The 19017-nt window shown below is 39.3% G+C and overlaps 1 protein-coding gene across 3 annotated transcripts in view; it reads right to left on the reverse strand.

Moving 5' to 3' along the window:
• The window catches only part of ATP8B4 (ATPase phospholipid transporting 8B4 (putative)), a 226059-nt gene that overhangs the window by 54277 nt on the left and 152765 nt on the right, over positions 1 to 19017 (reverse strand). For all 3 annotated transcript variants that reach the window (XM_079767474.1, XM_079767472.1, XM_079767473.1), the window contains exons 18-20: positions 12307 to 12422; positions 2905 to 3069; positions 1832 to 1943 (exon numbers count right to left, since the gene is read on the reverse strand). In XM_079767474.1, coding sequence (XP_079623600.1) covers positions 1832 to 1943; positions 2905 to 3069; positions 12307 to 12422 — 393 coding nt within the window. The remainder of the gene's footprint in view (positions 1 to 1831; positions 1944 to 2904; positions 3070 to 12306; positions 12423 to 19017) is intronic.

Below are 19017 nucleotides of genomic sequence, written 5' to 3' on the forward strand. Positions count from 1 at the left end.
GGCACAGAACAAAGGAAGGCCTTGGCCAGCAGCCAGCAGCCGGGGAAGGGAGGCCCCAGCCAGCAGCCAGGGAAAAGAGTCCCCTGACCGGCAGCCAGAAGGAAGGCCCCGGCGGGCAGCCAGAGGCCACTATCTGTCCTGATCACCGGCCAGGCCTAGGGACCCTACCCATGCATGAATTTCATGCACCAGGCCTCTAGTACACTTGCATAGAAGTGTGTGTGTTTTCTATAGAAGTTTTGAAGTCATTGCTATATTTCCTTGTAGCTTACAGGCTCCCTTAATGTCAGAAAGAGCATAATGGGTGATAATGCAAGAGACCCAGAGGGAATTTCAAAGCCCTGGCTCCCATGATCAAATTTATCAATTGCTAACTCCATGGATCCATAGCCACATCTATGAATCCTCAATTTTCTCATATAGTTTTTACCGGAGGTCCCAAATACTACCTTTGGAGAGCTGAAATACTAAACTTAGCCATTTTTTCAATTCTTATTTAGTAGGAAAATTGAAAAACAGCTCAACAAAATGTTCAGTTGGACAGCAAAAAAATGCTCTTATAAAATTTTTATAGTTCTCCCACATGCAACATTGTCATTTTCCCATTAAGTGAATGGACTGCTGCTGCTAGAAAACTGGAAAATTACATGATGTTGGGCATTCCTTCCTCCAATTTTATAGAAATGGAGCCTAGGATAGTTAGGTGACCCTTCCATTTTCAATAAAGTCATTTGATTCTAATTCTACTGAGTTCTTAGGCTCTACGTAATTCTATGGAATCATTAGATTTGCCTATCCTAAGTCAAGGAAGGCAACTGATAAAATCTCAGCATGTGCTTTGTATAAACCACAGAAATTAAAGCTAAATAATAGTAAACTTGTGGATATTCATAAATAATTGAGCAGCTATACCCACTGATCAACATCATACTCCAAGAAGTCTGTAGTAACACACCACAGAGCTCAACTTTCTAATGTTTATTTTTGTGATCAGTGATTTGGGTGAACATATAGAGAATTGATTTACCATATCTGAAAATCCTTAAATGTTCTAAAAATATCTACAGGTAGATAGAATCTTAAAAACATGTATTCACCAGTTAACTGAATATTTCTGGTTTACTGAGGACCAAGTGTAAAAGCATTTTTGTTTTAATCATTACTGCTAGCAATAGATCCAAAATCTTTCTTAACAAACACAGAATTATGAACATAATGACTTTTTTTCTGATGACTTGGCATTTTGTCATGCCTGAAAGTGGGTCAGCTCCCATTGTACCACTGCATGGGAAGGCTTGAAATTAAACTAGGTTACTCTAGTACAACTGTTGTGGTTGTTAAAATATCAAAATATTTACAGACCAGTTGATAAACAGTTGCTTCCCTGAGCCTCCCAAAAGCCTGTCCCCTCCTCTAAGATCCCCAAACCTCTCTACATAGCATCAAGAAAGTAAAGGAGTAACCCTAAGTTCTCTAATGTCCTGCTTCAGTATTATGCAAGTCTCAGTCCTGATTGGAGGCAGTGCTCACATAAACCTTTAGGTAAACTTTTTAAATTCCATTGTTGCCTATAGGTTTAACAATTATATTTAAGAAGTGAGTTAAGCTGAAATTCAACAGACCCCAGGGTATACTCTAGAAGATATTTTCTTAATTTGTTTTTATCTTTAAATAGTAAGTTCTTATATTAACTTTCCTATTTGTATTTCAACTATTTCCAATATAGAGAACTGGGCACATATCTAACTAATGAAACTTTCTGAATAGTTAAAATTTTACCATATAAATTATTGCCCTCTGTTCAAAACATCATTATCTGTTTTAAAATTACCTTGTTTGTCTCCTGTTAGGACCCAGATCTTAATATTGGCTAGTGATAAACTTAAAACCGTTTCAATAACACCCTCTTGTAACTTGTCTTCTACAGCAGTGGCACCTAGAAGCTTTGTTGAAAAATAGAGAATATCTTATGTTAATGCATGCAAACAATATTCATAACATTTATGGCTTGCAATCACAGAGTTCAGAGGTTAAGAAACAGGAATTGAAGGCAAAAAGGATGATGCATTGATATAGTAAACATACTATTATGTGCAGAGGTGGGTTGGGAAAAGACCCAAGAGGAGTTTCTCTAATCAAGCCAACTAATAGGAACACTAACTACTGGCAGAGATCCTGTTAGCACAAACAATCAGAAACCATTTGGGCTTGTAAGGACTTAATAACTCCCCAGCTGCTTCCTGGCCACTGGGGCCTCAGGGAAGAGTAGTTTCTAGAATAAATGATACTCTCATACTCTGGGCAGCACAGATATCATCAAAATCTCATAGGTCTAAGATGTAAAACTTCCCACTCTTCCTGGCAAGTTTCCTGCTCTAGAAAGGTAGATCATAAAGCAGGGAGGGGGAGAAAATAACATCAATGATATACCAGAGGTTTGACAAACAATAGGAAGTCTGCTATCGTCCAGTCTAGGGGACTTCCAATTACATAAGCTACAACTAATTGAAATAATCCTCTAGGCCCGTGGTCGGCAAACTGCCACTTGCAGCTCTTTGGCCCCTTTAGTGTGGCTCTTCCACAAAATACCACAGCCTGGGCAAGTCTATTTTGAAGAAGTGGCATTAGAAGAAGTTTAAGTTTAAAAAATTTGGCTCTCAAAAGAAATTTCAATCGTTGTACTGTTGATATTTGGCTCTGTTGACTAATGAGTTTGCTGACCACTGCTCTAGGCCCTCACACATGGCAAACTCAAAGCCAACATATAACACATGATTCGATGTTTGAAAAAGTAACATCCGCTGTATGCAAGATGATTTAGCCAATGGATTATTCCTATCCTAGATCTCTAAACACATACTGTCCTCTCTATAAACACAAATCATCATGCTTCTAAACTCATACCATCAAATCCCGTTCAATTTCTTCATACAGCCCAGCTATTCGTTCCTCCCTCTCATCTGTGGCAGCATTTGCATCTTCAAGCATCTTATGCCACTCTTTAAAGTACTTATCATCCAGATCTCTGTATGCAATGGCCAGGGTTCGAAGGCCTTCCCCTGCAAATTCCTGCCAGAGCAGACATTGTTTTAAGAACCATACCAAAGCAATAATCATAGCAAGAACAATAACAATAATGGGTAAGAAGTTTTGTGCTCAAATTCACTGTATCAAGAGCATAACTTGGCCATCCTGACTTCCAATTTTTTAATCTCCTTGAAAATATGAGACAATATTTGCATTTTGAATTTTATTTCTATTGGGTTAAAACATTCAGGGGAGCTAGTCTTCCCCCTAAAAGATATCTAAAACGCCAGCTGAAGTGTCCTACTTGAGAGTGATCAACGGTGCCGATGACTTGAGATATCCATTTGAACCAACATATATTGGTTTCCAAACTATCCTCTACTTTCAAGAAGCCCTCCTGGCAATGAGGGAACCCAGCCTGTTTCATGGCCGTGTCACTCAGATGTTAGTGGAAACAAAATGACGCTTGGAGGAGCCATAGCTCTCAAATCAAAGGCAGGGGCTCTCTGAAGAGATTGTAGCATGACAACTCACCAAAATCTTGTCACATTCCCCTAATAATACAGCTATGTCTAAAATTAACTCAGTCCTGGTTAAAAAAAAAATGGCGGCTGAATAGAGACGTGTTCTGAGCCTGGTTCTGGGGCAGAGAGTAAGAACAGCTGAGGTTTGCACGGGGAGTGTCTGTTGGCAAGCTAAGGGACAGCTAAACTCCAGGAGAAGGTGGGGGAGTGCTAGGCAGGGTTCCCCTGACCATGCAGCACCCATAGCAGCTGGGTTCCCTCCCAGAGCTGCGGGCTCAGCGGGGGAAACCTCACCATCTTGCAAGGGAAGGAGGATTTTATTGGAAGCCTGACTTTCCACGACAACAGCAAACACTTTACAGCTGTGAGCACCAGAGTACCTGTCCCCAAATGGCGCAAACACGCGGATTCAAAGGAATTCTTCACTGCACCAAGGAAAGGTCAGATTTCGCCTGGAATAAGGAGAGAGAGAACTATATAACCAGACATCCGGAGAAGAGAGACCATGGGGAGACAAAGAAACAGCCCCCATAGGAAAGAAAAGCAGGCATCACCAGAAAAGGAAGTAAACGAATTAGAGGCAAGCAACCTATCAGAGAAAGAATTCTGAGAAATGGTCATAAGATGGCTGAAAAAATGGAAGACAAATTCGACAACAGGAGTAAGAACCAAGAGGAAATGAAGAAGAACCAAGAAGAAATGAAAAATGACATCGCTGATGTAAAGAACTCAATAGAAAGCATCAAGAATAAACTAGAAGAAGCAGAGGACCGCATAAGTGAGCTAGAAGACAAGATGGAAAAATATACCCAAATAGAACAGCTTCTAGAAAAAAAAATTAGAAAGCATGAGGAAAGCCTAAGGGAACTTTGGGACAACATGAAACAAAACAACATCCGAATAATAGGGGTGCCAGAAGGAAAGGAAACTGAGCAAGGAATAGAAACCCTGTTTGAAGAAATAATAACAGAAAACTTCTCTGATATAGGGAAGAAAAAACCCACACAAATCTAAGAAGCTCACAGAGTCCCAAGCAAAATGAACCCCAAAAGACCAACGCCAAGGCACATTATAATTAAATTGGCAAACACCAACGACAAAGTAAGAATCTTGAAAGCGGACAGAAAGTTACATACAAAGGAACCCCCATCAGACTAGCAACTGATTTCTCAACAGAAACTCATCAGGCCAGAAGGGAATGTAATGAAATAGACAAAGTCATGCAAAGGAAGGGTCTCAATCCAAGAATACTGTACCCAGCAAGGCTATCAATCAAAATTGAAGGTGAAACCAGGAGCTTCACAGACAAAAAAGGACTAAGGGAGCTTATCACCACCAAACCAGCAATGCAAGAAATGCTAAAGGGTCTGCTGTAAAAAAAAAAAAAGAAAAAAAGAAAAGAAATAAGAAGCAAAGAAGGAACACAGGGGTATAGAATAAAAATGGCAACGAATAAGTTCCTATCAATAATAACTTTAAATGTAAATGGATTGAATGCCCCAATCAAAAGACACAGGGTAACGGATTAGATAAGAAAACAAAACCCATATATCTGCTGTCTACAGGAAACCCACCTCAGAAAAAAAGACGCATACAGACTGAGACTGAAGGGATGGAAAAAGGTTTTTCAGGCGAATGGAAATGAAAAAAAAGGTGGGGTAGCAATACTTATATCTGACAAATTAGATCTCAAAGTGAAGGACATAAAAAGAGATAATGAAGGCCACTTCATAATACTAAAGGGAGCAATCCAACAAGAAGAAATAACTCTGGTAAACATATATGCACCCAATACAGGAGCACCAAGATACATTAAAAAAAACTCCTGGAAGATATCAAAGGAGAGATTGACAGCAATACAATCATAGTAAGAGACTTTAATACCCCACTATCACCACTGGACAAATCCTCTAAACAAAAAATCAGCAAAGAAACACCAATCCTAAATGACTCACTAGACCAGATGGAATTAATTGACATCTTCAGAACATTTCACCCCAAAGCCACAGAATATACATTCTTCTCAAGTGCACATGGGTCATTTTCAAAGATAGACCATATGTTAGGACATAGGCAAAGTCTCTGCATATTCAAGAAGATAGAAATCATATCAAGTATCTTCTCAGATCACAGTGGCATAAAACTGGAAATCAACTACAATAAAAACAATCCAGAGAAATCAAACACATGGAGACTAAACAGCATGCTATTAAACAATGACTGGGTTACCAGAGAGATCAAGGAAGAAATAAAAAACATCAAGGCAACAAATGACAATGAAAACACAACAATCCAAAATCTATGGGACACAGCGAAAGCAGTCCTAAGAGGGAAGTTCATAGCTCTACAAGCCTACTGCAAAAAACAAGAAGCAATGGTAATAAATTACCTAACCCAACAACTCAAAGAATTAGAGATAGAGCAACAAGAAAAGCCCAGTGTAAGCAGAAGGAAGGAAATAATAAAGATCAGAGTGGAGATAAATGACATAGAGACCAAAGAAACAATACAAAAGATCAACAAAACCAAGAGCTGGTTCTTTGAAAGGATAAACAAGATTGATGAACCTCTAGCCAGGCTCACCAAGAAGCAAAGAGAGAGGACCCAAATAAACAAAATCAGAAATGAAAGAGGTGAAATAACAACAGACCCTGCCAAAATACAAAGGATTGTTACAAAATACTACGAACAACTCTATTCCAACAAACTGGACAACCTGGAGGAAATGGACATATTCCTAGAAAAATATAACCTTCCAAGACTCAATCAGGAAGAATCTAAACAGCTCAACAGGCCAGTAACTATGGAAGAAATTGAAGCAGTCATCAAAAAGCTTCCGGCAAACAAAAGCCCGGGGCCAGACGGCTTCACAGGAGAGTTTTACCAAACTTTCAAGGAAGAACTAAAACCTATCCTCCTCAGACTATTCCAAAAAATTCAAGAGGAAGGAACACTTCCAAGCTCCTTCTATGAAGCCAGCATCACCCTAATACCAAAACCAGATAAAGACAACACAATAAAAGAGAATTACAGACCAATATCCCTCATGAACATAGATGCCAAAATCCTCAACAGAATTCTAGCAAATCGGCTCCAGCAGTACATCAGAAAGATCATACACCATGACCAAGTAGGATTTATCCCAGGAATGCAAGGATGGTACAATATCCGCAAATCAATAAATGTGATACATCACATAAACAAATTGAGAGATAAAAATCACATAGTCATATCAATAGATGCAGAAAAAGCATTTGACAAAATCCAACACCCTTTCTTGATAAAAACTCTCAACAAGGTGGAAATAGAAGGATCATACCTCAACATAATAAAAGCTATATATGATAAACCCACAACAAACATCATACTCAATGGGCAAAAACTAAAACCATTTCCCCTAAGACCAGGAACAATACAGGGATGCCCACTTTCACCACTCCTGTTTGACATAGTACTGGAAGTATTAGCTATTGCAATTAGACAAGAAGAAGAAATAAGAGGCATCCAAATTGGAAAAGAAGAAGTAAAGCTGTCCTTATTTGCAGATGACATGATATTATATATAAAAAAAAACAAAAGACTCCATCAAAAAGCTAATAAAGTTAATAAATGAATTCGGCAATGTAGCAGGATACAAAATTAACGCCAAGAAATCTATGGCATTTCTATACACCAATAGTGAACTTACAGAAAGAGAGACTAAAAAAGCAATCCCATTTACCATCACACCAAAAAAACTAAGATACCTAGGAATAAACTTAACTAAGGAGGTAAAAGACCTATACACGGAAAACTTCAGGACACTGAAAAAAGAGATAGAGGAAGAGATAAACAGATGGAAGAACATACCATGTTCATGGATTGGTAGAATCAACATCATTAAAATGTCCATACTACCCAAACCAATCTACAGATTCAATGCACTCCCCATCAAAATACCAACAGCATATTTCACAGACCTAGAAAGAACTCTCCAAAAATTCATCTGGGATTTAAAAAAAGACCCCGAATAGCCAAGCAATCCTGAGAAAGAAGAATAAAGTAGGAGGCATCTCAATACCAGACCTCAAGCTTTATTACAAAGCCACTGTTCTCAAAACAGCCTGGTACTGGCACAAGAACAGACATATAGATCAATGGAACAGAATAGAGAATCCAGATATCGACCCAAACCACTATGCTCAATTAATATTTGACAAAGGAGGCATGAACATACAATGGAGTCAAGACAGTCTTTTCAATAAATGGTGTTGGGAAAATTGGACAGATACATGCAAAAAAAATTAAACTAGATCACCAACTTACACCATACACAAAAATAAACTCATAATGGATACAGGACTTAAACATAAAACGGGAAACCATAAAAATACTAGAGGAATCCACAGGCAACAAAATCTCAGACATATGCCAAAAGAACTTCTTCACTGACACTGCCCCTAGGGCAATGGAAGCTAAAGAGAAAATTAACAAATGGGACTACATAAAAATAAAAAGCTTTTTTACAGCAAAAGAAACCATCAACAAAACAACAAGAAAGCCCACTGTATGGAAGAACATATTTGCAAATGCTATCACTGATAAAGGTTTAATCTCCAACATCTACAGGCAGCTTATGCAACTTAATAAAAGGAAGATAAATGATCCAATAAAAAAATGGGCAACGGACCTAAATAGGATCTTTTCAAAAGAAGACAGAAGGAAGGCCAAAAGACACATGAAAACATGCTCAAAGTCACTAATTATCCGAGAGATGCAAATCAAAACAACAATGCGGTACCATCTCACACCTGTCAGAATGGCTATCATCAACAAATCAACAAACGACAAGTGTTGGCGAGGATGCGGAGAAAAAGGAACCCTCATGCACTGCTGGTGGGAATGCAGACTGGTGCAGCCACTCTGGAGAACAGTATGGAGTTTCCTCAAAAAACTGAAAATGGAACTCCCATTTGACCCAGTAATCCCACTCCTGGGAATATATCCGAAGAAACTAGAAACACCAATCAGAAAGGATATATGCACCCCTATGTTCATAGCAGCACAATTTACAATAGCTAAGATTTGGAAACAGCCTAGGTGCCCGTCAGCAGATGACTGGATCAGAAAACTGTGGTATATCTACACAATGGAATACTATGCTGCCATAAAAAAGAAGGAATTCTCATCATTTGCAGCAACCTGGATGGAATTGGAGAACATTATGCTAAGTGAAATAAGCCAGTCAATGAAAGAAAAATACCACATGATCTCACTCATTTATGGATAATAAAGAACATTATAAACTGATGAACAAAAAGATAGATACAGAGACAGTAAAGCATCAAACAGACTGTCAAATTACAGCGGGAAGGTTAGGGAGAGGTGGGGGAGATAAGAGATCAACCGAAGGACTTGTATGCATGCATATAAGCATAACCAATGGACGCAAAACTCTGGGGAGTGAGGGCATGTATGGGTGTGGGGTGGGGGGGACAATGGTAAGATATGTACACATATAATACCTTAATAAAATAAAATAAAATTTAAAAAAATTAACTCAGTCCTACTTTTGTTTGTGCTTGAAATTTTCCATAATAAAAACTTAAAAGTCAATAATAGGTGAATAAATAGATGTTAGTGAGGTAATAGAAGTTTAAGCCTATTAATATTATGTGATAATAAAAACCCCTAGGGGAAAAGGGGAGAGAAAGGCAGAAAGTCAATATAAATGTTTGCTTCTGGGAAGTAGGAATAGAAGGAGAGGCTGATTTTTCATTCTAGATCTCCTGTAATTTAAAAAAAATTATGTATATATATATAAATTAAGGCCCGGTGCATGAAATTTGTGCATGGGGGGATGGTGTCCCTCAGCCCAGCCTGCACCCTCTCCAATCTGGAACCCCTCGAGGGATGTCTGACTGCCCTCTCACAATCCAGGACTCCTGGCTCCCAACCGCTCGCCTGCCTGCCAGCCTGATTACCCCTTAACCACTCCCCTGCCAGCCTGATCAACACCTAACTGCTCCCCTGCCAGCCCAATTGCCCCTAACTACCCTCCCCTGCTGGCCTGGTCACCCCTAACTGCCCTCTCCTGCAGGCCTGGTCACTCCCAACTGCCCTCCCCTGCAGGCTTGGTTGCCCCCAACTGCCCTCCCCTGCTGGCCTGGTTCCCCCCAACTGCCCTCCACTGCAGGCCTGGTCCCCCCCAACTGTCCTCCTCTGCAGGCCTGGTCGCCCCCAACTGCCCTCCCCTGCAGGCCTGGTCACTCCCAACTGCCCTCCCCTGCAGGCCTGATTGCCCCTAACTGCCCTCCCCTGCCGGCCTGGTCATCCCTAACTGCTCTCCCCTGCTGGCCTGGTCGCCCCCAACTGCCCTCCCCTGTAGGCCTGGTCCCCCCCGCAACTTCCCTCCCCTGCAGGCCTGGTCCCCCCCGCAACTTCCCTCCCCTGCAGGCCTGGTCCCTCCCAACTGCCCTCCCCTGCTGGCCATCTTGTGGTGGCCATCTTGTGTCCACATGGGGGTGGCCAGCTTTGACCACATGGGGCAACCATCTTGTGTGTTGGAGTGATGGTCAATTTGCATATTACCTCTTTATTATATAGAATATATATAATAAAAATGTTTTAAAACTTTAAAGACACCATAAGGTCAGGTTAGTTTTTTAAAATTATTTTTTATTAAACTGTTTTCTATGGAGCTAGTATTTAATAACAGGTTAAATTAATAGGAGAATTATGCTTTTCCTTTCATGTCTCAGTAAACTGACAATCTTAAATGATACTTCTGGTGCTTTATCCTTCTAATAAGGAAACATTTTAAATTAGGAGACTGGTAGTTGCTAAGTGTCTCACACGGCCACAGTGGCTAGAAACATGTAGATTGCTTTGGGGAAATGCTGAAAACCTCCCACTTTGCCTAGGCCTCCAGTGGTCATTTTATGGGCCTGTATACTATAAGCGTTTTTATAGCCATTCCTATGCCTTTGGGCATTGCCATTGAGCACACCTTCGCTATGTGTTTTGGCTTACACAACACACAAAGGTTTGTGATCATACACAAGTTAAACTGTGACACATTTTAATGAGGTTAATGGAAAGAAAAAGTCAATGCAGACTGCCCAGAGAGGCCATGAGAAAATTTGTCCAAATTTATCTTGTAGGCATTCGGTAGCAGTTTGGATATTGCAATCACATTTACAAGCCCTGCCTTCCAGGACCACCACTGGGTCCCCTACTGATCTGAATGTGGAGCCACTGTGTTGTAACCATCTTTTATCCTCTTAATTCGCACAAACATTTCTTTGCCTTTAACTTGCAACCCCGCTGGGCATTCCTCTCTGTTCTGTACAATAGTGAATCAACTCTAAGAAGACATTACAAAAGGGGACAGATGATTTAAGTTATTTAATTAGTACATGAAACACAAATTGAATCCTAAATGAGCATTTGAGCAAGGTTGTTTCCTATCATTAAACAATTCAGAATCAATAATTAAATATAAATTTAAAACCTCAGAATTTGAAAGTCAAAATGAATAAAGTCAATGAAAGCAAAGAACAAATCAAATTGATATTACCTGAAAAAAATTTTCTTTTGCCTAGAAATGTAAAAAGGCCAAATTAGTCTTCCTATATTTTAGTATGAAAGGCGAACATACAAATATCTAGGGCTTTAGTGTTTGAGCAATGACAAAAATTAGATACTTATGATTCCAATGTTGTTCTCATAAAAAAAATTAAAAAGACCATGCCAGCCTTCTGGAAGAGATTAAAAGAAAATCAAGAATCCTCTATTGGAAAGACAAAAACAATAGCTATGTTTGTACCCAATATTACTAAACCATCATTTTTTAAACTTTGAGTCAAGTAGAGGGTTTTTTATTCATTTTGTTTGTTTGTTTTTTAAAGATTCAGGGAATGTTTTGTATAAAATATAGGGCTTGACAAAGAACATGAATCCTCAATAATTGTTTAAAGGAGAGAAACCAATGAGGAAATGAGAGTTTTGGCCAGTTGCCCATAAAGTTCATACTGGGTTAAACAGAACCTCAAGCAAATACTAGAGAGACACTTGAACCTTAGGTTTAAACCAGGTAATGCTCCTATTTAATTCATAGAATCTTACTTTTTTTAAAAAAAAAAGTTTGTCAAAGATCACCCTGCTCTCTTCAGAAAACCTTTGGAAAGAAATAATGCATAGTTTCAGAATGTATGCAATTGGTAACTTCAACCCAGGGAACGTAAGTGACTCATCATGATTTATGTCCTCAATAAAAAGACCCCTGGAAGAGAAAATTGGCTACAGAGACTATTTTCCCCTCACCCTGTAAACACAACCCTAAGCTTTTCACTGATGATGATTGTAAGAGATTCTGTTGATGCCAGACACAATGAAACTCAGGTGAAAGCAATTGTCCAGCTTTGCTTCCCTGAACCAGTCCAGTCTCCCACGGGGAGCAGCCCCCAACTCAGGGGAGTTAGAGCCAGTGTCTGAGCCTTCTCCTGGCTGGAGGTAGGGAGCCCACATTCAAGGGCTACTTCTCAGCTGCTGTGTGTTAATCCACCTGTGATGAGACCAACCAGACTCTCAGCGGGGCAGGGGGTGGGGCCACGTGCCAGTTTCCAGTCATTCACTGGCAGTTTCCTGTGGAACCACTCTCCACATGTTTTTTATTTCAGAAGTCAGATCATTTAGCTGATATTTTTAAAACAAGACCTAACCATAACAAGTGGCCAAAGGGCCATTGTGCTAACCTTAAAACAGAGGCACTTACACTGATATGGTCTGACGTCAAAGCCAGAAGGTCTTCATTGGACAGATGAAGTTTTTCAAACAAAATCGTGTCTGCTCCTTTGGAATAAAGCTTTATCTGTCCTTCCGGGTTTCTAACTGAAAAGAAAAAAGTTTGGAAAGTAGGTTATAATCAATAAAATCTGTCAAAACGAGGCTCTCCCAGGGCTCCAGCCAGGCAATTTGGAAATGTGCATGTTTCAGCCAGTAGTAAAATATTCAGTGTCTTTGGTTAAAAGGTCACTATCTAAGTTGCTTGGCTTTATTCCTGTTTTATTAACTTAGAAATATTTCATCTATTGGAATCCTTTGATTTCCCAAACTCAGAAACAAGTGTTTTTATTCTGATGTGTATGGCCTTCCTATTTTTCTTGCTTACTGTTTCCGAAGGGTTGATACATTTAAATTAAGCCTGTATTGAGCAGAATTGGGAGCTTAATTTCCTCTCTCCTGGTGTGAAATTTAAGACCTACAGTAGGAATCAACTAACTGTCAGTGTTATGCCAAATGATCTCCATATGGAATTCAAGCCATCCAAACCAATGTTTTATGCATTAGTTCTCAGCCCTTGCTAACATATTTCTTTACCCCTTTACTCCTTGGAAAAGCCCTTTCATTCTTGGTGGTTCATTCTTGAGTCACAATCCTGGCTGTAAGCATGCCTCACCGGGGGCTTTCAAAATCAAAGTTTCTACCTTCTTCCCACTGGAAGTCTTTATTAGGATGGCTGGGTTTTTAACCTGCCCCCGGGTTTGGGAAGGACAGTCTTCACTAGGCTCCCCTCATCTCCAATACCCAATCCTCCCTCCGATGTCCCACATGTTGTCGTCAGACAAGTCTGTCTGTAAACTGCAGAATACTTGGCCTACCTTTGTAGGCTTAGCTTTACAGCTTGGCACATATTAGGCACTTCATTATTTACTAAATGAATCAATGAATGAATGGATGGCATGGCAATGTATTTCTTTCCAGGAACTGCCTACAATTTAAGACAACTGCCTGGGTCACAACTTCATGGTCTGAACACATTGACCCTCACAAGCTTCATCGAGCCATAGATTATACATGTTTTCCACTCAATGATGCCTTTCCCCTAAAGATAGAATGCCTCAAAACAGATGAACATAAATATGGATTACTATTCATTTAATAGGACTCAAAATTTGCAACTTGATTTAAAGAAATACAAATATCATTGTAAAATAAATTATTTTTCCCTCTCACCTCTAATGACAGTTAACATTAATCAGTTCTAGTTTCTCCCTGGCTTGGATAGATCTAATGCACCCTGGAAATGATTTTGTACTGAGACTTGTCTAGGTTCATCATCTCTTCTAAGATCCTTGGTCAGATTTTCTAGTTGCCATAACTCATGCAGTTTTCTTACACTCTTGCTTTAATTGCCTTTTTAGAGGGAAAGAGAGAAAATATATATGCAATTTATCTCATTGTTCAAGTGGGGGGGGGGAGCATTTAATCCTAGCAAAGGCTTCCTCTTACTTTTATAATAATCCAATTTGATCATTTCCCAAATAATTTCTTCCTCACATCGCCAGAGCTATGAAAGCAAAGCATATATACCCTACCTTTGCCAGTGGGACTTCCCTGTGACCATTTTTGATAGTCCAGACTAGGACATCCGTTCTCAAACTTTTGGGTCTCAAAACCCCTTTACCCTCTTAAAACTTCATGAGGACTCCAAAGAGCTTTTTATATGGGTTCTATCAATATTTACCATGTTAGAAATTAAAACTGGTAAATTTCATTATAGTAATAGTCTTATGACACTATATTACTATAATGATCATTATTATAATAATAAACCTATTTACATAAATAACATTTTTATGAACTAGAACTATATTTTTCCAGAACAATAAAATTTAGTTTGGGGAGTGCATTGCTTTACATGGTTACAGGTCCCTTTAATGTCTGGCCTAATAGGAGACAGTTGGATTTTCATATTTGCTTTGCATTCAATCTGTTGTGATATTACACAGCATGTGGTCTTTGTAAAACTCCACAGTATACTCAGTAGAGAAAGAATGAAAAAGACATTTGTATTATTGTTATAATAGTTTTGTCCTTGTGCATCCTCTAAAAAACATTCCCCAGACAACACATTGAGAACCACTTGTCTAGGGCAATCACAAACCCATTGTGATTTGCACAAATTCCTTAATATCTCTTTGTCTCAGTTTCTACAGGTGAAAAGGAGATGTTTTTTTAAAAATCTAACTTCTAAGGTCCTTTTCAGCTGTACAACTTTCTGATTCAATAAAAATGTTCCATCTCTGATGCTGCCTCCTAACCGAGCATTGGCCCCTCTAATGGACACATTATCTTCCTTCAATAACTAGCTATTGCTCCTATGTCCCCAGATACAATAGCCAGACTCATCGTTCACTTAGTCTCCAAATCAGATATCTGGTCATCATTCAGCTATCCCCCTTCACACCCATTCATCCAACTGAAGTCATGAATTTCTCTCTGTCACCTTCTCTCTTGCCTAGATTATCACATTAACCTACATGGTTTTACTCTTTCCAGTCCTGCTTCCCCCAGACTCTTCTGTAATCCAGACAGAATCATCTTCCCACTAATGCTTAGAGACCTGCAACAGCTTCCCTCTAACCTTAGATGAGGTGTCATTCCTTAACATAGCATACTCAGGGGCCATCCAGATCTGCCCTTTTCCAGCCTGTTTCCTGCCCTGCTTTACCATCTTCTCCTCCATGCTACCACACAGAACATGTTTTAATTCCACCTTCTCCTTAGCTTTAAGTCCCTGGAACATGGTAAGCACTTAATAAATATTTGCTTAATTGAGTTGAATTATAATGATGTAAAATTTATTGAGAGCAGCAGCTATGGCTTTGTGACATAAAGGAAAGACAAAGGTCAGAAACAGTTACAGGTTTATGCTGTAAGAGTAAATGCAATAGCAGCACTGTGAAGGGTGATCAATAATTCTGCTTTGCTTCTCAGTTGGGTGGCTGTTCATGCATTCACACTGAGAAATGCCTGACATGGCAATATGATTCTTACTGATAAGCATTGAACAGTTAAGAGTTGAGCAACACTTATCTAAGGACCTTGTAAGGACTTTTCAAAGAGCTATTATAATGTATTCTTCGTTAATGATTACTTGCCACTAGCCTCTATTATAAATGTCTTTGAACTTTATCTCTGTATTTTTATTTACATAATTAGTTGAATTCCTGCTTCTAAAACTATATAATGAGATTTATATGTTTATCAATATAGTAGATTCTAGACCTCTGACATAAGTCTCTATAGAAATCAATTTTTATTTACATACCTCTAAATTAAATCAGGGGTCTTGCTCCAGAATGAAAGTACTACTGGTATACATTTGTGGTTCAATAAATGATAGGCAAAAGCGGGGAGAAGAAAAAGAATGAGGAGGAGGAGGAGGAGGAGGGGAAGAACAGAAGAGGAGGAAAAAGAAGGAGAACGAAGAAGAAAGAGAAGGAAAAGGAGGAGGAGGAGGCGAAACATAGCAAATGTCTGAGCCTTCACATCTGGGTGTTTTCCCCACAGACCAAGCCATGTGACAACCATGAGACTGGCATTGTGTTTGCCTTGTTATCAAACAAAGACTTTTGTACCCTCGTGCAGTCTCTCTTTCAAAGTCCGCCAGATTAAAAGCCACACAGAACCAAAATAAAGCCCTCAGGCCTCCATGCGTTCTGTGGTGGAACATTACCTTTCTTCATATGGGATCCATTAAGGCAAACATCTGATGTTTGTGGTTAGGCTGTGATTTCTCCACAGCCTGCAATGGTGACTGATGCTGGAGAAAAGCCAAAAGTTTCCCTGTGTAGCAATCTTAGGTTTTTGTCAACACCCTCAGAGCCAGTTCTGGGCCAACCCAACATCAATAACACCTCCCCTGACGCTGTAAATAGAAGATAGCTCCCACTGATACCACATTAGGTTGACACTTAAAGCAGCAGCCTCTGTGCTCATTGGCAACATCAATGATAACTGCCTATAACCTGTTGTTAAAAATATAAAAATAAACATCCTCAGATGATGTTTAGTTTTTACCTACTGAGAGCAATCTTCTAGGGCTAGTTTCCAGTAGTTAAAGACCAAAAACCCTACAATTACATAAACACAGAGGTTTTCCACAGTAGAAAGTGATTTAATATGAGGATCAGGATATCCATAAGTTACAAAGTATTGGGTTAAGTTTTATTTAACAAACATTTATAGAAAACCTACTGTGTGCTAAGCTCTGTGCTTGGCTCTGGGCAGTTTAACCCTTTGCACTCGCTTGCTTTTTTCTCGATTCCTTTATTCTACTCTGGATTTAATTTTTTAAATACCCCAGATTTTACAAAGCGCGGCAGTAGAATAAAAAAACTGGAGTTTCTTTTCATACAAACTTATTTATTTGGATTTTTTTATATTTCAAATTATTGATACATTCAAAGAATATAAAAAGAGCTGCTACCGATGCTAACCGTGTCGAGTCACACTCGACATCCGAGTGCAAAAGGTTAAGACTAAGGCATGCCCTGGCCAGTGTGGCTCAGTGGTTGCACCAAAAGGTTGCTGGTTTTAAACCCGATCAGGCCATATGCCTGGGTTTTCAGGCTTGATCCCCAGTAGGGGGCATGCAGGAGGCAGCCCAATGATGTTTTGGTCTTATATTGATGTTTTTCTCTCTCTCCCTCTCTCTTCCTCTCTCTCTCTCTAAAAATCAATAAAAGTATTTTTTAAAGAATACTATTTTAAAAAAGAAGACTAAGTCAAAACTAATGTATAGCACCTGCCTTCAGTTAGTACACACCCCAACAACTGGGAAAGTCATGACTCTCGTGGGACTGGTATCACACTCATGTTATGAACAAGGGGCTCAGGGTAACAAAGGAGAATACAGTTATTTGGAGAGTAGGAAAAGAATTGAGAGAACAGGTAGCATTTGAACTGGACATTACCAGGTGAGTAGGAGTTTTTTAAGAAAGAAGTAGAGAAAAGGAGAGTTCTAGGCAGGGGAAATAGCACACACAAAGGGTGTGAAAGTGCACAATGCATGCCAGGAATGGTGAAGTCTACTGAGTTGGAGCACAAAATTTGGAGAAGTGGAAGAAAAATCAGATTGCAGTCAGATTGCAAATAATCTTGAATGACATCCTAAGGACTTTATCCTTTAAATTCTATGAAGCCACCAAGGTTTTTTAAGAGAGTGATGGAAAAATCAGCCCAATGTTTTAATAAGAATGCCCTGCTGTCAGCATAGAGGATTATTTTAAGGAGGAAGAACTTGGAAGGTTTTGCAATAATGCAAACAAGCAGTGATGAGAGACTTAACTAAAGCCATGGTACTGGAAAATAAGGGAAAAGGAAAGAAGGCTTTTACAATAAAAGGGAGTTTTGAGGCTAATTTTAAAAAGAAACAGAGTGACTACTGAGGATTCTGTAAATAAGGCAAGAGATGCTGAGGCCTGAGTGGAGAGAGTAGCAAAGAAGAAGACAGGTTTCAGAAATGCTCCACACAGCTCTTGGGAATGTAAGGAGTAGTATTTGATGATCTATTAGTCCAGGAAAGTGGTCACCAAACAATGGTCCCCTGACCAGCAGTACCAGTATTGGCATAATGTGGGAGCTTATTAGACATGTACTAGTAAATGTTTAGGCCCCACCCCAAACCTACTGAGTTAGAAACTCTGGGACTGAGGCCCAGCAATCTGTGTTTTTACAAGCTCTCCTGGTGGTTTGGATGGGAGGTAAAGTTAGAGAACCACTAACCTAGGGGCATAAAAGAGATGAGCTGTCAAAAGCAAGTGAGTTAAAATAGGGGTTAAGAGGCCAGTCTTTGGAGAAAGATAGACCTGAGTTCAAATATTTGCTCTGCATCTTACCACCTGTATGAGAAGTCATGTGACAGATGTGTGACAATCTTTGGTAAGTTACTTAAAATCTTTGACCTTTAATTTCCTCATCTCCTAAATGGGGTGACATACTATTGCAAGAATTTAATAAAATAGTTCATTTTAAAGTGCTCCATTTACTCACAGGAATACAGTAAAAAAGTGATTGTTAGCAATTTTAATAAGGGCTATAGAAAAAGCAATACCTGTGAAAGAAAGTTCTATATTAGACATATAACATTTGAGGTAACCATAGTATGACCCATTGGCAGAATCCAGGAGAAGACTGAGTATGTGTGTGGACCTCCGAAAGAGATTAAAGTTAAAGAACTGTACAGGAAGGACATGGAATATAGGCAATAGCTATCACTATATGAGTGGTCAAGATTATTCAAGAGGAGCCCAGGAAGTAAGAAGAGAAAAGGACAATGCTGAAGAATGGGATGGAGAGTAGTCAGCAAAGGAGTAAGAGAAAGAAAAGACAGAACAAGAGGAGACCCACGAGTCAGTGAGGTCACAGAGGCCAAAAGAGGAATGTTAAGAGAAGAAGGTCAACAGGCTCAGTATTAGTAAGTTTAAAGAGATAGATGAGTAGGTAGGTAAGTTAGGTAGATAGATACATAGATGATTAGATAAATGATAGGAGATAGATGATAGATAGATAGATAGATAGATAGATAGATAGATAGATAGATAATAGATAGATGATAGATAGATAGATAGATAGATAGATAGATAGATAGATAGATAGATGATAGATAGATGACAGAGAAGACAACTGCATGGAGAAG

This window comes from Cnephaeus nilssonii (assembly GCF_951640355.1).
Source record: "Cnephaeus nilssonii genome assembly, chromosome: 4".
Taxonomy (NCBI): domain Eukaryota; kingdom Metazoa; phylum Chordata; class Mammalia; order Chiroptera; family Vespertilionidae; genus Cnephaeus; species Cnephaeus nilssonii.